Genomic DNA, 16,765 nt, shown 5'->3' on the forward strand with positions numbered 1-16,765 from the left:
TTTGTCATGCATAAATAGTGGGTTCTGCTTGTCATCTTAAGGCTTCATGTACTCAGCTGCTGGATGTTTAGGAACAGTTGGGCATTTTTTTTAGCTGCCCCTGAACTCTCCTCTGTTATCTTATCCGTACATGTACACAGGGTCGTTTATAATCTTTTCTAGGCAGTTGAGTTTAGAAGCATTTTTTTGGAAAGCAAAAAAAAGCGTTCAGGACGGATGTTCAGAGGAATTTGAAACGCCAAATGCCTGTAACAGCTTGTAACTGTGGTATCTCGCGTTTAGCTGCATTTTGTTTACAGCAGTTTTTCATTTTGTGACTTTTTTTTTTTAACGTTTCTAAACGCAAACGTGGCTAAATGGATGTTTTTAAGTGTTGGTTACTATCTGTCAAGTTAAATTGTTCAGGAGAGGTTTTAAAACATCCCATGTACAAAGCCTTAAAGTGCAAGTTCACCTTTTTAAAAAAAAATAAAGAATGAAAAGGTTAACCAACACCTTACTCCCTCCCCACCCTCCTGGTCTCTGCTGTACTTCTCTCCATAGGAGATAAGCTGTCAGTGCCCACCCAGCTGATGTAGTTGCCTGGGAATTTGAAACCCACACTTTTCTCCCTCCTTTCTGCAAGGCTTCCAGAATGAATCAGAGCTATTCTTATTGGTCAGTGTCAGCACAGAGAAGGCCCTCCCTAGTTTAATACAAGTTTAAGTTCTGCTGAATAGCACATGCTTCAGCAATTACATCACCTGCATCACACATTTGTCTTTCCCCAGTGAGATGCCACTCCCAGCTTGAACATGGCATGCAATTCCCATAATCCACCACACAAATTGCATATTAGACAGTGTCTTCCCTTTTAGCTAGTATTTTACTCAGCGTTTACACAGTCTAGAGCAGTGATGGCGAACCTTAGCACCCCAGATGTTTTGGAACTACATTTCCCATGATGCTCAAGTACACTGCAGAGCGCATGAGCATCATGGGAAATGTAGTTCCAAAGCATCGGGGGTGCCAAGGTTTGCCATCACTGGTCTACAGGTTCAGCAGTAGACCTTCCCCCCTTCCCTGCAAATGGAATGTTTCCCAGTAGAGGGCTGTTTGGTTTCTTTTGGTCCACCTCAGCATAACCACTTTCTCATTGGTTCCAAACCCCTACTCCATAGAAGCTATTTTCATGCACTGCATTGATAATGGCCAACAAGTCTGGAACAGCTGTATGCTGTTTGGATTAAATGGGGTTGTATGATTATGTTCTATCTGTGCTGTAAGCTAGTAGTTCTGGGTGTACAGTCAGCTAATGGGTCTTAAAGGGGTGATTTGCATGGCTCAACCCACTATCCTAAAATGATTTGTGATGGAGCAAGGCCTATAGGAAACCTTTAATGCAAAATATTAACAGGCACATTATATGTGCTATCAAGGATTGTACAGATCGTGTACAATTGTATCATTACAATGACATTGTAATGATACAATGTACTTTTGTATTGCTAGAATATTATGATGCGTGTCCAAAAATGTTTGGACCATATTCATATCTTATGTGTTTTTTTTTTTTTTTTATGCGAATATCCTCTTTGTGGGTTTTTTAAAAATATATGTTGTATTGTATTTTGGCAATAAAAAATATAATACATTATTGGTTACACAATATGTTTAATCTTTGATACCACATATGAAGTCCCTGTTCATTTTTTTTTCATTTATGGTTTATCACTGTAGGGATGGTCTTCAAGGTGGATAGAGGCATACAATGTAATGCCCTCATTTTTTTGGGCATCTACATCAGTGTTCCTTTTCTAGCACTTTTAAATGCAAGTCACATAATTATCGTAGACTTCGATGGAGCACAACACATGACGATTCAGAGCCTGAGTTTGATCTGATTTGAGCTACAAATTTTCTTTGGATGTAGCATATCCTATTAAGGTGTGTTTGAACTATAGGCGAAGCAGGTCAAAGGCGGCTTTTTTCTTCTACTCCTCCTTTTGTGTTGTGACAAGTACTTCAAACCAGATAACTGGAAGGCTTTTTGCTTCCCTTTGGCCCACCTTACCTGTTGGGTTATGCTTTTTTTTCTACTCTGTAGAAGCCATAGGGGTTGATTTACTAAAACTGGAGAGTGCAAAATCTGGTGCAGCTGTGCCTGGTAATCCGCTTCTGACTTCAGATTGTTCAAATGAGCTTTGACAAAAAACCTGGAAGGTATTTGAACAATCTGAAGTTAGAAGCTGATTTATTAGCATGCAGAGCTGCATCAGATTTTGCACTCTCCAGTTTTAGTAAATCAACCCCATAGTGTTTCCTTGTACTGTGCTGATGATGCTTTGTATAACTCCATTCACTATCCTAAAATGAAGGAATGTGACCTATTTTTAATGCCTTTTTGCTCTAAGAAGGCCTTATTTGATTTATTACTTTTAAGACGTTTCAGTAGTTACTGCGTTTATCAACTAAAAAAACCTCAGCACAGCCAGTGCTATACTCAACAAAAAATCCAATGTTAAAAATTACTGCGGCCCACACTCTGTTACCACATGCAATCACAAATAAAATAAGCGTCAATTTTGCCAGTATTAAAAAATGTATTTAAATATTAAAATAAACCTTACCGAAAGCCTTTTGAGTTTTTATTTAAAGCAAACCTTTTGAGAGAAATTGGGGAGAGAAGTCGGGGGCTGCCATTACTGATCACCTCATTAAAATGTTACTTGGCTCTTATTGTCCACTGTACTCAATACTGTAAGTTACTGACAATATTTTTTACTTTCTGCTCTAAAACAAAAATCTAATTTCATAAAGTTTGGCCAATATGTATTCTGCTACATATTTTTGGTGAAAAAAAAAAGTGTACAGTATATTGATCGTTTTACGCAAACGTTATAGCGTCTACAAACTATGGGATAGATTTATAGAATTTTTATTTTTTAGACTAGTAATGGCGGCGAGCAGCGACTTGTAGTGGACTACAACATTGCAGTGGACAATCGAACACTGACACTTTTGATACTTTGCGGGAATCAGTGCTAAAAATATGCACGGTCGCTGTACTAATGAGACTGGCTGGGAAGGGGTTAAACATCTAGAGCGATCAAAGGGTTAACTGTGTGCCTAACAAGTGTTTTTGTGTACTGTTAAGTGCTTTTACTAAGGGAAGACATGGATTATATTCCCTGCTTTGCATAGTGCTCAGTGCCTCAGCTCTGACCCACTTCCTCGCCTACTGAAGTCGGTCGTGTTTTTTTTTTTTTTTTTTCTTCTACATATGCCAATGATGTTATAATGTTATGGAACCAATCCCAGAGGTTGGGCACCCCAGTTATTTGCCAGTAGTAAGCAGCAAGCATTAAGCATTCTTTCTCTTAAGACTAGACATGTTTCTGCCAATGTTGCATTGACTTCTAAAGCCAGCAGCTGCAGTGGTAGCTTGTCATTGTTTGTGTGTTACATCGTGGATATCATTTTAACTGGCTGCATCTTGGTGTATAGCATATGGCATGGTCGGTTTACCCATTGGACTGTTAGGCAGCAGGGAAATCCTGATTAATGCTGGCCACACACATTCTAATCTTGTATCACGTCTTTAGGTTTACTATCAACTGTGTGGTGTGATGACTTAAAGCTGAACTCCAGCTAGCAGCAAAAGTCTAATTATTCTTAAATTGCTTTCTTCCCTTGTGCCAAAACGCTCTCCCTTTTTGTTTTACACAGAGTTCTTTAGGTTTTTATATTCCTTCTCTCTGACATACCCCTTGATCTACTCCTTCCCAGGTTGTTACAGCCTCTGGAGAAATGGCTCCTGGTCTAACTGCCCTCCTTCGTTATTTTACAAAAGACTGGTGGCATGCTTCCTTCTGTGGTTAGGTGTGATCTCCACAGCAGCCAGTTTTTATTCTGTGCAAAGCCCACGAAGTCCTGAGCACCACTCTAAGCAAACAACTCTAAGCATTGGTCCCATGGACATCAATGAATTCCCATAGTATCATAGGAAGTGTAATTCTAGTTTGCCCCAAGCAGTACGTTAGATGTGATGAGCACAACCTGCCTAGATTCTCCCCCTGAGCCTGAGCAAATTAAAGTGCTATTAAAGTGGTAACCCAATTGCCCCCAATTAATCAGGCACACAGTACATGGTTCCCTAAGCATTGCAGCATCATTTTTTTTTTTTTTTTTTTGTGTAAATACCTTTTTTATTAGCATTTTTTAGCTCTGTCACTTGTCCTATTTCATCTCCATATCCGAGCCGAGGGAGCTGAGTAGGAGGCACACAGGTTCCTTCTGACCTAAGCAAGATATGTCAGAAGAGGAATCTCCTCCTATCTTCCTCCCTTTGGCCATCAATGGAGAGGAGATCGTCCTTTCTCACTCCAGACTACATGTTGACAGGCAGAGGGAGGGGGGAGCTAAAAACAGGGAGAGGAGATCTGCGGATGACGCAGACACATTTAGACCATAATATTTTGGCTCAACAACCATGATAATCGTGGTCTGTTCTCAGGGGGAAGACGAGCTGGCAGGATCAAACAGATATTGTAAGAGATACAGAGAAGTAAGGCAAAAAGCAAAAGCACCAAGCTGCAGCTTTCACATTAAACGGACAGGAGCAGCATTTTTTTTTTGGGGGGGGGGGTTAACCAACGCTTTAAACCCAAAACAAAAATGTAATATATTGCAACTTGCGATACTTTAGATGTGATGTCTGCATCAGTTTTTTTTTTTTTTTTAGGCCTTTTTTTTACCCTCTTTTCACCTGGTGCTCTCGCCACTAACAAACCACCTGTATCAGAGTGCCTCCACTTTGGATGAACGAGCACAGGGGCAGCTTTGGACAGCAGCATTCTCAGTCTGGGGGTAGTGTTAGAAGTACTAGCAGATTTAGATATGCTAACAAATTGAAGCCAAACTCCAGCTCATACTCTAGAATCAGTTTAAGCAAACCATTTTTTTTTCTTTCCTTTAGAGCAGGGGTAGGCAACCTCTGCATTCCAGCTGTGGTGAAACTACAAATCCCATCTTGCCTCTGCCTCTAGGAGTCATGCCTGTGATTGTGAGGGTTTTGCAATGTCTCATGGGACTTTTAGTTTCAAAACAGCTGAAGAGTCCAGGTTGCCTGCCTACCCCTGCATTAGAGAGAAGAGTTTTACATAATAGCTGACCATTGTAAGTAACCCTTTCAGTGGTAAATGGTTTGTCTCATCCCCTGTAACTGCTACATCTACTAGAGATCTTTTTTTTAAAAACAGACTTGGTCCCTTTTTAACACACAGGGTTTGATCAGGTCTGTCAGTATTTTAGGCTGGCCTGATCGGACGGTCCATTCACTCCTATGGACCAGTGGGTGTAAACGGATAAAAAATTATAAAGTTTGTGTTGCAATCCTCACTATTAAAAATAGGCAAGCAAAGAATCAAATATTCATCAGCCCTAGGAGAAAGTAAACAAAGCAGTAAACTAAGATTACCAATCTATCAATGGAAAAACGTTGGTTTACCTGGATACTGTGTGAATGTAGAAATCATCTTGAGACCTGCCAATCAGATCGTATGAATAACATGTTATAAAATAACACATAGTAGCCTGTGTTTATAGACTGTGGTTATAGAGACCAACAATAAGGTGAATTTAAGAAACAAAGAAAGAACCAGGGCTGTTGAGCAGTTAGAATTTTATATTATGCAAGAATGGGACAACCTTCCTCTCCAAAAATTCCAGCAACTGGTTTCCTCAGTCCCCAGACATTTTACAGTATGTGGTTTAAAGAACAGGGGAAGCTACAGCATGAAAACAACTGCGCTATACCATGGATGAAAAAATGCATAGAAATCAATGCAAAAATAAATACAAAATAGCATGAAATTGCATCATATCCTAAATGTACAAAATGATAGTAAAGTCCATAACCTCAGAAATCTAAAGTCTATAATGGAGATGGAAAGAGTCCCACGATAACTTTTCATAAGAGCCAATGTGGAAAGGTGAGAAATTGAAAACACCCCTCACAGTGATCCTCCACCACTTAAAATGTACGCTTACCAGATTGCAAGCACAACAGGCACGTATATAAAGCCAAATCAGGGTGTTTGGCTAGCACTGGAGCAATCCTCTAGACAGCGTAATGGATGATACCCAAACAACCACGTAGTAGGCTGTATCCGGATCTCCCGCTATAGTGGAACATCCCTCTCCTCTGCTGCCACTTCCAGCGATGTCTCCTCACTACTGCGTATGGTAAACATGGCCCTGTCCCAACCATGTTGAAATGTGTTGCTGCCATCAATTACAAAGTTACCTTATTTTAAATTTCATTTTATTATTATTTTTTACAAAAGCTGATCGTCTTGCCTTTGATACAACAGTTTTGCCTTAACCACTTCAGCCCCAGAAGAATTTACCCCCTTCCTGACCAGAGCACTTTTTGCGATTCGGCACTGCGTCGCTTTAACTGACAATTGCGCAGTCGTGCAACGTTGTACCCAAACAAAATTGACGTCCTTTTTTTTTCCCCCCACAAATAGAGCTTTCTTTTGGTGGTATTTGATCACCTCTGCAGTTTTTATTTTTAATATCCCCCAAAAATATATAAAAGATTTTTATTTCCACTCAGTTTAGGCCGATACGTATTCTTCTACATATTTTTGGTAAAAAAATCGTAATAAGCGTATATTGATTGGTTTGACAAAAGTTGTAGTGTCTACAAAATAGAGGATAGATTTATAGCATTTTTATTATTATTATTATTTATTTTTTACTAGTAATGGCGTCGATCTGTGATTTTTATTGTGACTGCAACATTATAGCTAATAGGAACACACGATCTGTCACTCCTGTCGGAACAGAACAGGGAAGTGTGTGTTTACACACTCGACCCTGTTCTGTGTCTCCAGCTCACGATCGCTCGTAACCGGCGGTCATCGCGACTGTTGGCCACGAGCATCGGCACCCCCGCTGTGGAGTGGGCGCGCCTGCTATCCGGACCCCGCGAGCCCATGTACGTGGTTTCGCACAGGGGAGCCAACCTGCCGCAGTAAAACTGCGGCGGCTGGTCCGGAAGCGGTTAAAGCAAGATGACTTGCTACCATATTGAAAACTGACAGATGTGTGCGCGATTTGATGCCAGCCCAAAAAAAGGTGACATAATTGACCTGATCACAAAATTATTTACTTCAGATGTAAGACCACTTACTTTTAGAAATGTATAAAACTATTAAAATAGAGCTTAGCTGTGATAATGAAATAAACTCAAGCTATTGCCCAAATCATTTATAAATATACCATTGACGTATGGACTACAGGATTGCAGTTGTACTATTCTCCTTTAACTCCCTTGCAGACAACACACTACACTAGAGCAGATGAAAGGAATGGTACTTGCTGTTAGCTCTGATGAACTCTGCAACATTATCACGGGATTGATAACAGGAAAGGGCTCTTTTTTATTATTACTAAAGTACAGACGTATCAACAAAAGAAGTGGGCACATCACCAAGGCAACAAATGGATCGGCACAGAGCTGCAGCTATTATCTTGGTGAAAAAGGGCTCTTCAGGCAATATGAACTCATCACATAATAAATAAATAAATGGAACAAGGAATTCCCCCTGCCCCCTCACAGGCATAAAAGAATCAAAACTTGTCAGATATTAGGATCAGTAAACAGCCACGGCCACTGGCAATCTTAGCTGCATCAATTACACACCTGTTGTCATTCATATTTTTATTTTATTTGCCTTTTATTGGTCCTCAGTAGGATGACCCCATGTTTAATTTGTGTTACTAGACAATAGCCCCACAGAATCGTACCCCATCTTTTGTGTTCATTATGAATAACAAATGATGCTACTTTTACAACTGCACATTAATGAATTACTAATAGAAGAATTGCTAAAATTGATATTGCTGTTCACTGCATAAAATTCGGGTGGCAATATCTAAATGTCAGTAGTAAAAAGTATATGAATGATGCCTGTGATGCAAAATAACACCAGGGTCTACAATTACCGCATAAGCCGCTTATTCAGCCACAGCAAGGCACAAAGTAGATATCTATCTATCTATCGATATCTATCTATCTATCGATATCTATCTATCGATATCTATCTATCTATCGATATCTATCTATCTATCGATATCTATCTATATATTATATATCTAATATATATATATATATATATATATATATATATATATATATATATATATATATATATATATATATATAGTGCAAAATACAACAAAGTGCCAAGTGCCACGCAATGAGTGTGAATATCAAATCCAAGATGTGGTACATGATTATTAACCACTTACTGACCGCCGCACGACGATGTACGTCCAAACTTTGGCGGTGGATATGGTTGTTATGGCAGCAGCTAGCTGCCATAACCCCGGTATCCCCGTTTTCGTGCGGCGGCCGGCTTTCAGATAAAAGTGGTCCCTGCAACGGATTCGCCGCGAGATCACTTTTATCGGTGGCGGGAGAGGCCCCCCCCTCCCGCCGCGATCCGGTGCCCTCCGCTGCTTACCGGAGCCGTCGTTAGCAGCGGAGGCGATCGCATCCGTCTCCGTCCTGTGTCTGGAGACGAGTGAAGCTAAGATGGCGCCCACTCGTCTCCATGACACTGCTGGGCGGAAGCGACGTCAAAACGTCACTTCTGTCCACGCCTCTTAAAGGCACATTTTTTCAAATGTCATTTTTTTTTTTTTTTTTTTTTTTTTTATGACTTTTTTTTTTTTTTATTGCATTTTAGTGTAAATATGAGATCTGAGGTCTTTTTGACCCCAGATCTCATATTTAAGAGGTCCTGCCATGCTTTTTTCTATTACAAGGGATGTTTACATTCCTTGTAATAGGAATAAAAGTTACACCATTTTTATTTATTTTTTTTTTAAACAGTGTAAAAATAAATAAAATATTGTAAAATAAATAATAAAAATTTTAACCCCCCCCCCGTCCCGACGAGCTTGCGCGCAGAAGCGAACGCATACGCGAGTAGCGCCCGCATATGAAAACGGTGGTCAAACCACACATGTGAGGTATTGCAGCGACCGATAGAGCGAGAGCAATAATTCTAGCCCTAGACCTCCTCTGTACCGCAAAATATGCAACCTGTAGAATTTTTTAAACGTCGCCTATGGATTTCATACAGATACCTAATATAACACAGCCATTATTGTCTTGGGCCCAGATACGCTATGCCTCTACTCGTCCTGTTTCTTAACAGAATTCAGATCTCAATATGCCAGTCCTAGAGATTGCAAAATTAAGAGGACATTGAGGCAGTATTGGGCGGAAGCTGTCGCCCCCCCCTCCCCCCCACAGATTGTCATCATGTTGGAGAGGGAACTTCACACAACATGCTTGCTAGTATTAAAGTGTTTGTAAACCCTTACAACACACTTTTTGCTACAGGTAAGTCTATAATAAGGCTTACCTGTAGCTACCCTGGATATCTCCTAAACCTGAACGGTTTAGGAGATATCCCCTGTATTTGCATGTGCCGACGTCATCGGCACATGCGCACTGAAGCAATGGCAGCTTGACCCTCCTCCATCTGTCCATGCCCCACTGAGTAAAAAAAAAAAACTTACAAAACATTGACTGCTCATGAACAAATAGTCTGCTGTCTGACAGTTGGCTCACTCTTGAAAAGTTTTCATTCACCCTAAAATCTTTGCTAAAATCCATCCAGTGGAAAAGCGTTTGCAAAGAAGTTGGCTATTTCTTCAGTTGACCCTTCTGTCTCTGTCCTAAATGAACATCTTGCTGTTCCTATTGAAGATGTTCATTATTTAAAAAATTCTGCAGTTAGAAAATTTGAGATCTGAAGGGCTTTTTTTTTTTTAATTTATTTATTTATTTTTGCAGGTCCAGCTCTCGCAATTTCAGTATGTCAAACTGCAGCTAACTGGACTAGGACAATGCTGTTGGATCTATTACAGCTATTGAATTTTGCTCTGCTTTTCTGTGTGGTTCCCCCAGAACATGTCATGAGACACATTTTCAGAATGGCATCTATCTCCATTCACATGTGCTGACTCTGCCTGCAATAGGTGCCTCATTCATTTGACTTTACAAGGAAGACATCTGTTTGGTGAAGCACCTGACTAATCCATCAGAGGTTACAAGTGGGAAAGTTTCATTTAAAAAACTGAAAGGTCCCAAAATCACATTTCTCAGGAGCCCCCAGCTCCTCGAAATGTAGAGCATCTATCTGCTGTAACCAGGCTTCAGTGTCAAAATGTTCAGCCTTTCCTTTTTGGTGCAAGGCTTGATCCATCAAGGACAACCAAGCCTTCCCTAAAGCCCTCTTTTCAAGGAAGGGGCGTACTCGCTCATTTCAGTTTGCCTCTTGGGGTCAAATATGTGGCAGACCTGTAGTTTTCAAAAGGGTATCAGGTAGAGTTCACAACTCAACCACCTCATGGCTTTATTCTTTAAAATTTAACCAAAAATTTCTGAAGGACAGATTTAAACCTCTTGTGCTAGGGAGTTGATGTTCCAATACCACCACAAGACAGGTTGAAAGGATTTGACTAAAACCTGTGTGTGGTACCAAAGATCAACAGTGGTATTTGTCCTATTCTGGATTTAAAATCCCTCAACAAATTCCTTATGTTCAAAAAATTTCAACATTTCACATGAAATCTGCAAGGTCAGTCATTTTCTGAAACCAGGGAAATACATGGCACCTGTGGACATCAAAGATGTCTGCATGTTACCCTTTACCCACCTCATCAGCACTTTGGCAGACAACCACCAGTGGTTGCGCTGCCCTTTGGCCTATCCTCTGCTCCCAGAGTTTTCACAATTATCCTAGCACCTCTGCTTGCTCTTCTCAAGACTCAGGGCACCCCAATCACAAGCTATCCAAACGTCTCTCCCTTTCAACTATCAGAAAATTTCCACAGAACACTTCACATGCTCCAGGCTTTCAGCTGTGTAGTCAATTTCAACAAATCTGCTCTTCACTTACCTTTGCCTGGCCTGGTCCTGGGCACATCCCAAGCAAGACTTTCTCCCAGAAGAAAAGTTCTTTCTCTAAGAGCATGAATTGAGATCCAAGAGGGACCCCACATTGAGATTCTCCATGAGCGTTTTAGTCCAGATGGTAGCCTCCTTTGAGGCAGTACCTTTCGCCTAAATCCATGTAAGAATTCTCCAAACCTCTTAAACCTGGAAAAAGCAGCCCTTTCTCTTGATTTGCCTATGCTCCAGTCCAGTCAAACAAGAAGTTCTTTATTTTAGTGGATTACCACCCCAGACCTAATCGTGGGGAAGCCCTTCTTTTCCACTGGAAAGTAATCACAGCACACGCACAAGTCTCTTAGGCTGGACTGGATTGTTTCAATCCAGAAGAGTATAAGAGTCTAAGAAAAATGGCCATTGAGGGAAGCCAGCCAAACTTCAAAATCAACATCTTTGAGCCCAGAGCTGTCAGGTTGGTCCTGTAGCACTGGACCCCCTGGATTCCCCCTTCCCCTCTGAAGGGGCATCCTATCAAAATGCAGTCAGACAGTGCCACAGCAGTGGCCTACATATCCTATCAAGGGTGCATGAGGGAAGCCAAGCAGATCATCTCTTAGACAGAAACTTGCTCTCTGATCTGTGGTCCACTTCCCAAGGGTTGACAACTGTAAGGCAGATTATCTCCACCATCACGTGGATCGAGGAGAATAGGCTTTTCATCCAGATGTCTTCTATCTGATATGCCAGAGATATGGGATGTGGGCAGTGGCTAAGTGGTTAGCACTACCACTTAGCATCACAGGGGTCATTGGTTTGAATCTCAACCACGACACTAGGTGCATTGAACTTTCATGTTCTCCCTGTACCTGCGTGGGTTTCCTCCTGATACTCAGATTTCCTTCCACACTCCAAAGACATGTTGGTAGGTTACCTAGTTTCTGTCTAAATTGGCACTGGTATGTATGAATGTGAGTTGGAGACATTTAAATTGTAAGTTCCTTGAGGGCAGGAACTGATGTGAATTTAAAATACTTAAAGCACTGCTTAAATTGATGCCGCTCTATAAGTACCTGAAAGAAACAAATGTGGACATCCTAACCTCCAGATTCAACAACAAACTACCTCTGTTGCCAGAACAGGGATCCTTTTGCTCCAACCTCAGATGCCTTGATAATCACCTAATCTCAGTTCAGGCTTATATGTCTTCCCTTGCAATTGCAAGAGCGAACATTCTCAAGGAGAAATCTCCTGTGCTTTTACATGCCTATTCCAAAAGATCAGTGAGTTTCCTGGGGGTTTCAGCATCATGCCTCTGTAGCCCAGTTGTGTGAGGCCGCCACCTGGTATTCTGTTCAAAGTTTTACCAGGTGGTTGAGTCTTCTGCTGATGCAGCTTTTGGCCACAGGGTCCTCACAGTAGCTGCCTGACATTGGGTCTTATGACCCTCATTGAGCCTGTTAGCACATGCCTTGTTGTCCACCCTTCCTATTTATTGGGGACTTTCCATGGTGTATGAATACTCTTATAACAAAGGAAGCTGCGCTGTATGATTATAGTGATCAATATAGTGACATATAAGTGATACGGCTAACTAATGAATACATTGTTATTTATATTTAATATAATATATTATAAACATTTTATATATAGATTGTGTTCTTTTAACGTCACCACATACCACGCTAGTCCACCTAGCCATTTCAGCACAAAGACTCGGAGCTGGGAATAAAAGCCACAGGCATTTACGATCTCCTTAAACAACAGATCTAACAAGCTGGTAAGCGGCAGTATTATTATTGGTGGAGGGACTTTCCTGTCGTACTTCATCACTTCTTCTTTGGTGCTGTGGTCGTATGTCACTATTGAATAGTGTTGAAGAATTATCATCTGGAATTATCACCTGAAATATTAAGAACTGTATACTCAGTGGAACTTCTTTTTAAACAACTCATCAGTGGAGTAGATTTTTTTTGGAGAACTTTTGCCATAATATTTTCTTCTATCATTATTCAAAAAAAATTTTTATTATTGCACATGTCATTTGTGGTTGCGTATAATTTATTAATTAGTTAGCCATATCACTTATATGTCACTATATTGATCACTATAATCATACAGCGCAGCTTCCTTTGTTATATAATATTTTAGTGTGTGTGTCTCACATTATAGTTGCAGCTTTTTTTTAATTATTGGGATAGCGCAGTAAAATTACTTTTTCCAGTATAAATACTCTTCCTGTGTCCTGTACTGTACTTCAAGATAAAGAATTTACGGGTATGTCAAGTTTACCTTTTTTTTTTTGTTTTTTTTGTTCCAACTTGCATTTTCTTGTTAATTTACATTTTGTCTTTTTAATTTTAATATCAGGAATGAAATGGAGAGGCACTTCCTTGAGCTGCTGCAGTTCAACATTAATGTCCCTGCCAGCGTATATGCCAAATACTACTTTGACCTGCGATCTCTTGCAGATGATAACAACCTTAGTTTTCTTCTGGAACCCCTCAGCAAGGAAAGGGCACAGAAACTAGAGGTAAAATCTAGTTTTATTTTTGTATGTTTTTTTTTATTATTTTTTTGGATAGAGTAAGAGAGGGTTATAACCTCTGTCAGGTGTTTTTGCCTTCTGTGTCCCATTGGAGAGATTTACCTTCACTTCTGTCACTTCTTCCCAAAGCCAAAATAGGAAGTGAGAGGAAATCTCTGCAAATTAAGGGAATCCATTGGGGCCCCCAGGTCACCAGAACTAGTGTCCCCATTGCACGATTTATTCTTTTTGGTAAGACGCAAGATGGTGTCCCTGTCCCTATAATTAAGGAACTTGGCGATAAAGGTTTGTGGGGGTGCACCTTGTCGTGGTGGTCTGGCTGCCAATCGGTGGGCCCGCTCCACCACGAATGTTGCTGAGAATGCAAGCCTGCCAAATGTGATAAGCAAGCTCTCAAAGGTGGGGGGGATCGGATCCCTCTGCACCTTCAGCCCCACAAATCTGAGGTTACATCGCTGGAGCCTATTTTCCATGTCCTCCTGTTTTTGCTGCACAGCATGCAGTTGATGTTGGAGTCTCTCAGTGGTAACCTGCAATGGTGGCAGGTCGTCCTTCACGTGGCTGAGCCGGTTCTCCGCCTCTGTAACCTGCTCTCAGTTCCTGGAGGTCTTGCCTAATAGGGGGGATATCGATCTTCACCTCCTCTATTTTGCCTGTCGGGGTGCTCTGACAATTGGATATTGCCTCCTGAACCTTTGCGGTTTCAATGCTAGCTGGATCACTGGTAGGAGGCGTGGAGGCGCCATCTTCCCCCGGAGTGTCCTTCTCCTTGAGCTGGAATTTGTCCAACTTCGAGATTGTATCCGTTGCCTTCTTCAGAGACATGATGTGCCAACTGGAGGGAGAAACTGGGTAGTGCACAGTAGGTAGAAGAAAAGCAGGAAAGCCACAGGATTATTTCTGGTTTCTGACCTGTGCTTCTCACACCATGCCGTTCCAGGTCACGCCCCCCCCATTGTAATATTTCATACCTTTCTTGGGACAACCCAAAACTTGGCACTTTCTTTTACTTTCAGTGATTATTAATATTAAACATATTTAAACATATATAATAAACAGGCCAAATAGAGGGTGAATCTCCTTAACGGGGAACAGACAGCAGCAAAAATCTGAAAGGAGTTCTAATCCACCTCTACTCTATCCCAGAACTAAAAAAAAAGTTTTGCCTTTTAGTTGTACTTTAATTTGGAAAATATTTTTTGTTTAATAATATTAATAATATTGCTTCTCTATCACTGCCCTGTTTTTTTTACATATTTATTAAACTGTGTAACCTAAGGTGTGTGTGTGTGTGTTTTTTTTTTACATAGGCTATCTCCAGGCTGTGTGAAGATAAGTACAAAGACTTATCTAAAGCTGCGATGAGGAGGTCTATCAGTGCTGACAACCTAGTGGGAATTCGGCGTACTAATGCTATTATTTCCTGATGCAAGCTCAACAGGAATGAGGCACAGCTACAACACTATTGGTGTGCAACATGAACTTCAGGCACTACCAAGCTTCCCACACTCTCTTCTGTACACTATATTGAGCCAGCAGTGTCTTCCAGCACAAGGGTTGTGGGGGGCAAGAGAAATTGAATCCAGGGACGCTACAAGCCCTTTTTGAAAACTAAGGAGCATACACCATGGGAACAGAGAGAGGGTCTTGTAAAGAGCAGCACAGCAGCTTTACAGGGAATAACAAGTGGTGTATCAAAAGTGAAATCCCTTTCTCAGACATCCCTCAACCACCTACATTTGTATGCTTACTGTGTAGGCCTATAGCTGTGACCGATATTTTTAACACTATATAGATTGACGTTTAGGCGCTAAAACACTAATTATGTATTTTTTATTTTTTGTCCTATTGCCCACTTTTATTTTCTATTCATCTTGGATTCAGTTGTACATGATGTTTTAATAGATATCTTTCCAAACCACACAAAGCCATAGTTGAGCAAATAAAATAAAGCCCAGTCAGAGAGGGAAAAAATAAAATTTTTACTGTAAATCTGGTTATTTCTCTGTGCAATGTTTCAACTTTCAGCAATCTACCAGCGCAACCACCAGAATGGGTTGGTTAATACGATGACTGTCCTAAGATGGTTTCTTTTTTTTTTTTCTTGGAACTGGCTTGTACTACTGTAACTAATGGTGCTCCCCCATAAATTATGCATTATAAGACACTGCAAAACAAAATAAACTTTAAACTTTTTAAAATTTTACACCACTTGCTCATCTCTCAGCGATGTAAAGATGTATTTTGTGCACTACCTGCTGCTAATTGATGGTCCTTTAGTGCTGTCTTCTCTTGAACTGAAGTTTTACTTACCGTGCACACTTTATTCATATCTGTGAAAGATACAAAGAGCTCTGTTCTACCCTAACTAATCAATACAGCATGTCTCTGTTGTATATAAACATTGGACGTCTTACTATGATCATTTCAGATGCTGAGACATGACAATGTACTTTTAGTTTCAAGATCAGTAGCATGTATCGTGGTTGGTCAATGCCAAATTCAGTCAGAGCTACAGATGTCGGTTATAATATATTCCTTACATACTACCATAAGGGCAAAATCTGATGAATTGCCTAATTCCTGATGATAAAGCCAAGAAATAAATTAGTCTGCTGAGCTAAACATAATTTACTGTTAAACTACTTGTACAGGGGAGGGTATTTTGTGTAATACAACAAAGCTCTTTTGCTTGGCTTTTCTCCAAGCAATCTCAATTATAATTCTTTTTTTTTATGTACTGATGAATTGCAGTGAAAGGATCAATTCAGCAACACGTGTAGTTGCTATTAAAAACTATTCAGTTTTTTGTTTTCTCTAACCATATATTTGATTTACTCTCCGATTTATAGTGTTAAAAATGTAACTAACAGTCTCCTAAGCAGAACTCCAGGCAGAAATTTTTTTGCATGTGCATGTTGGTCCTTTCTTACCTTTTGCAAATAGGTTCTCTGTTCCATGCACAGATATGGGTGTGAGAAACCCATATTTTTTTTCCTGAAATATAGGACTTCGTCTCCCTTTTATATTCATGTGCAAGGCCAGGGACTAATATGCCCTCTTTTCCCCCCTGGCCCCCACTGGTCTTGTTACTTCCACCCTGTAGTCCTGTAGCAAGTGAAATGGGAGCATCAGACTTCCTTACTGAACCCACCCACTGTATCAGAATTGATTGACAGGCCAGGGGAATCCTGGTTGTCTGTCAACCTCCAATGGCATCACAATGTTACTGACAGGCCAGTAGTCTTCTGTGATTGGTG

At 40.5% G+C, this 16,765-nt stretch overlaps 1 protein-coding gene across 1 annotated transcript in view; it reads left to right on the plus strand.

The window, feature by feature from the left end:
• The window catches only part of CCNYL1 (cyclin Y like 1), a 126,623-nt gene extending 110,912 nt beyond the window's left edge, over positions 1 to 15,711 (plus strand). Inside the window, exons 9-10 of the mRNA XM_073633401.1 lie at positions 13,328 to 13,490; positions 14,816 to 15,711. Of these exons, the coding sequence (XP_073489502.1) occupies positions 13,328 to 13,490; positions 14,816 to 14,932 (280 nt within the window). The 3' untranslated portion in view covers positions 14,933 to 15,711. The remainder of the gene's footprint in view (positions 1 to 13,327; positions 13,491 to 14,815) is intronic.
• The last annotated feature ends 1,054 nt before the right edge of the window (positions 15,712 to 16,765 follow it).

Source organism: Aquarana catesbeiana, linkage group LG06 (assembly GCF_042186555.1).
Source record: "Aquarana catesbeiana isolate 2022-GZ linkage group LG06, ASM4218655v1, whole genome shotgun sequence".
Lineage (NCBI taxonomy): Eukaryota > Metazoa > Chordata > Amphibia > Anura > Ranidae > Aquarana > Aquarana catesbeiana.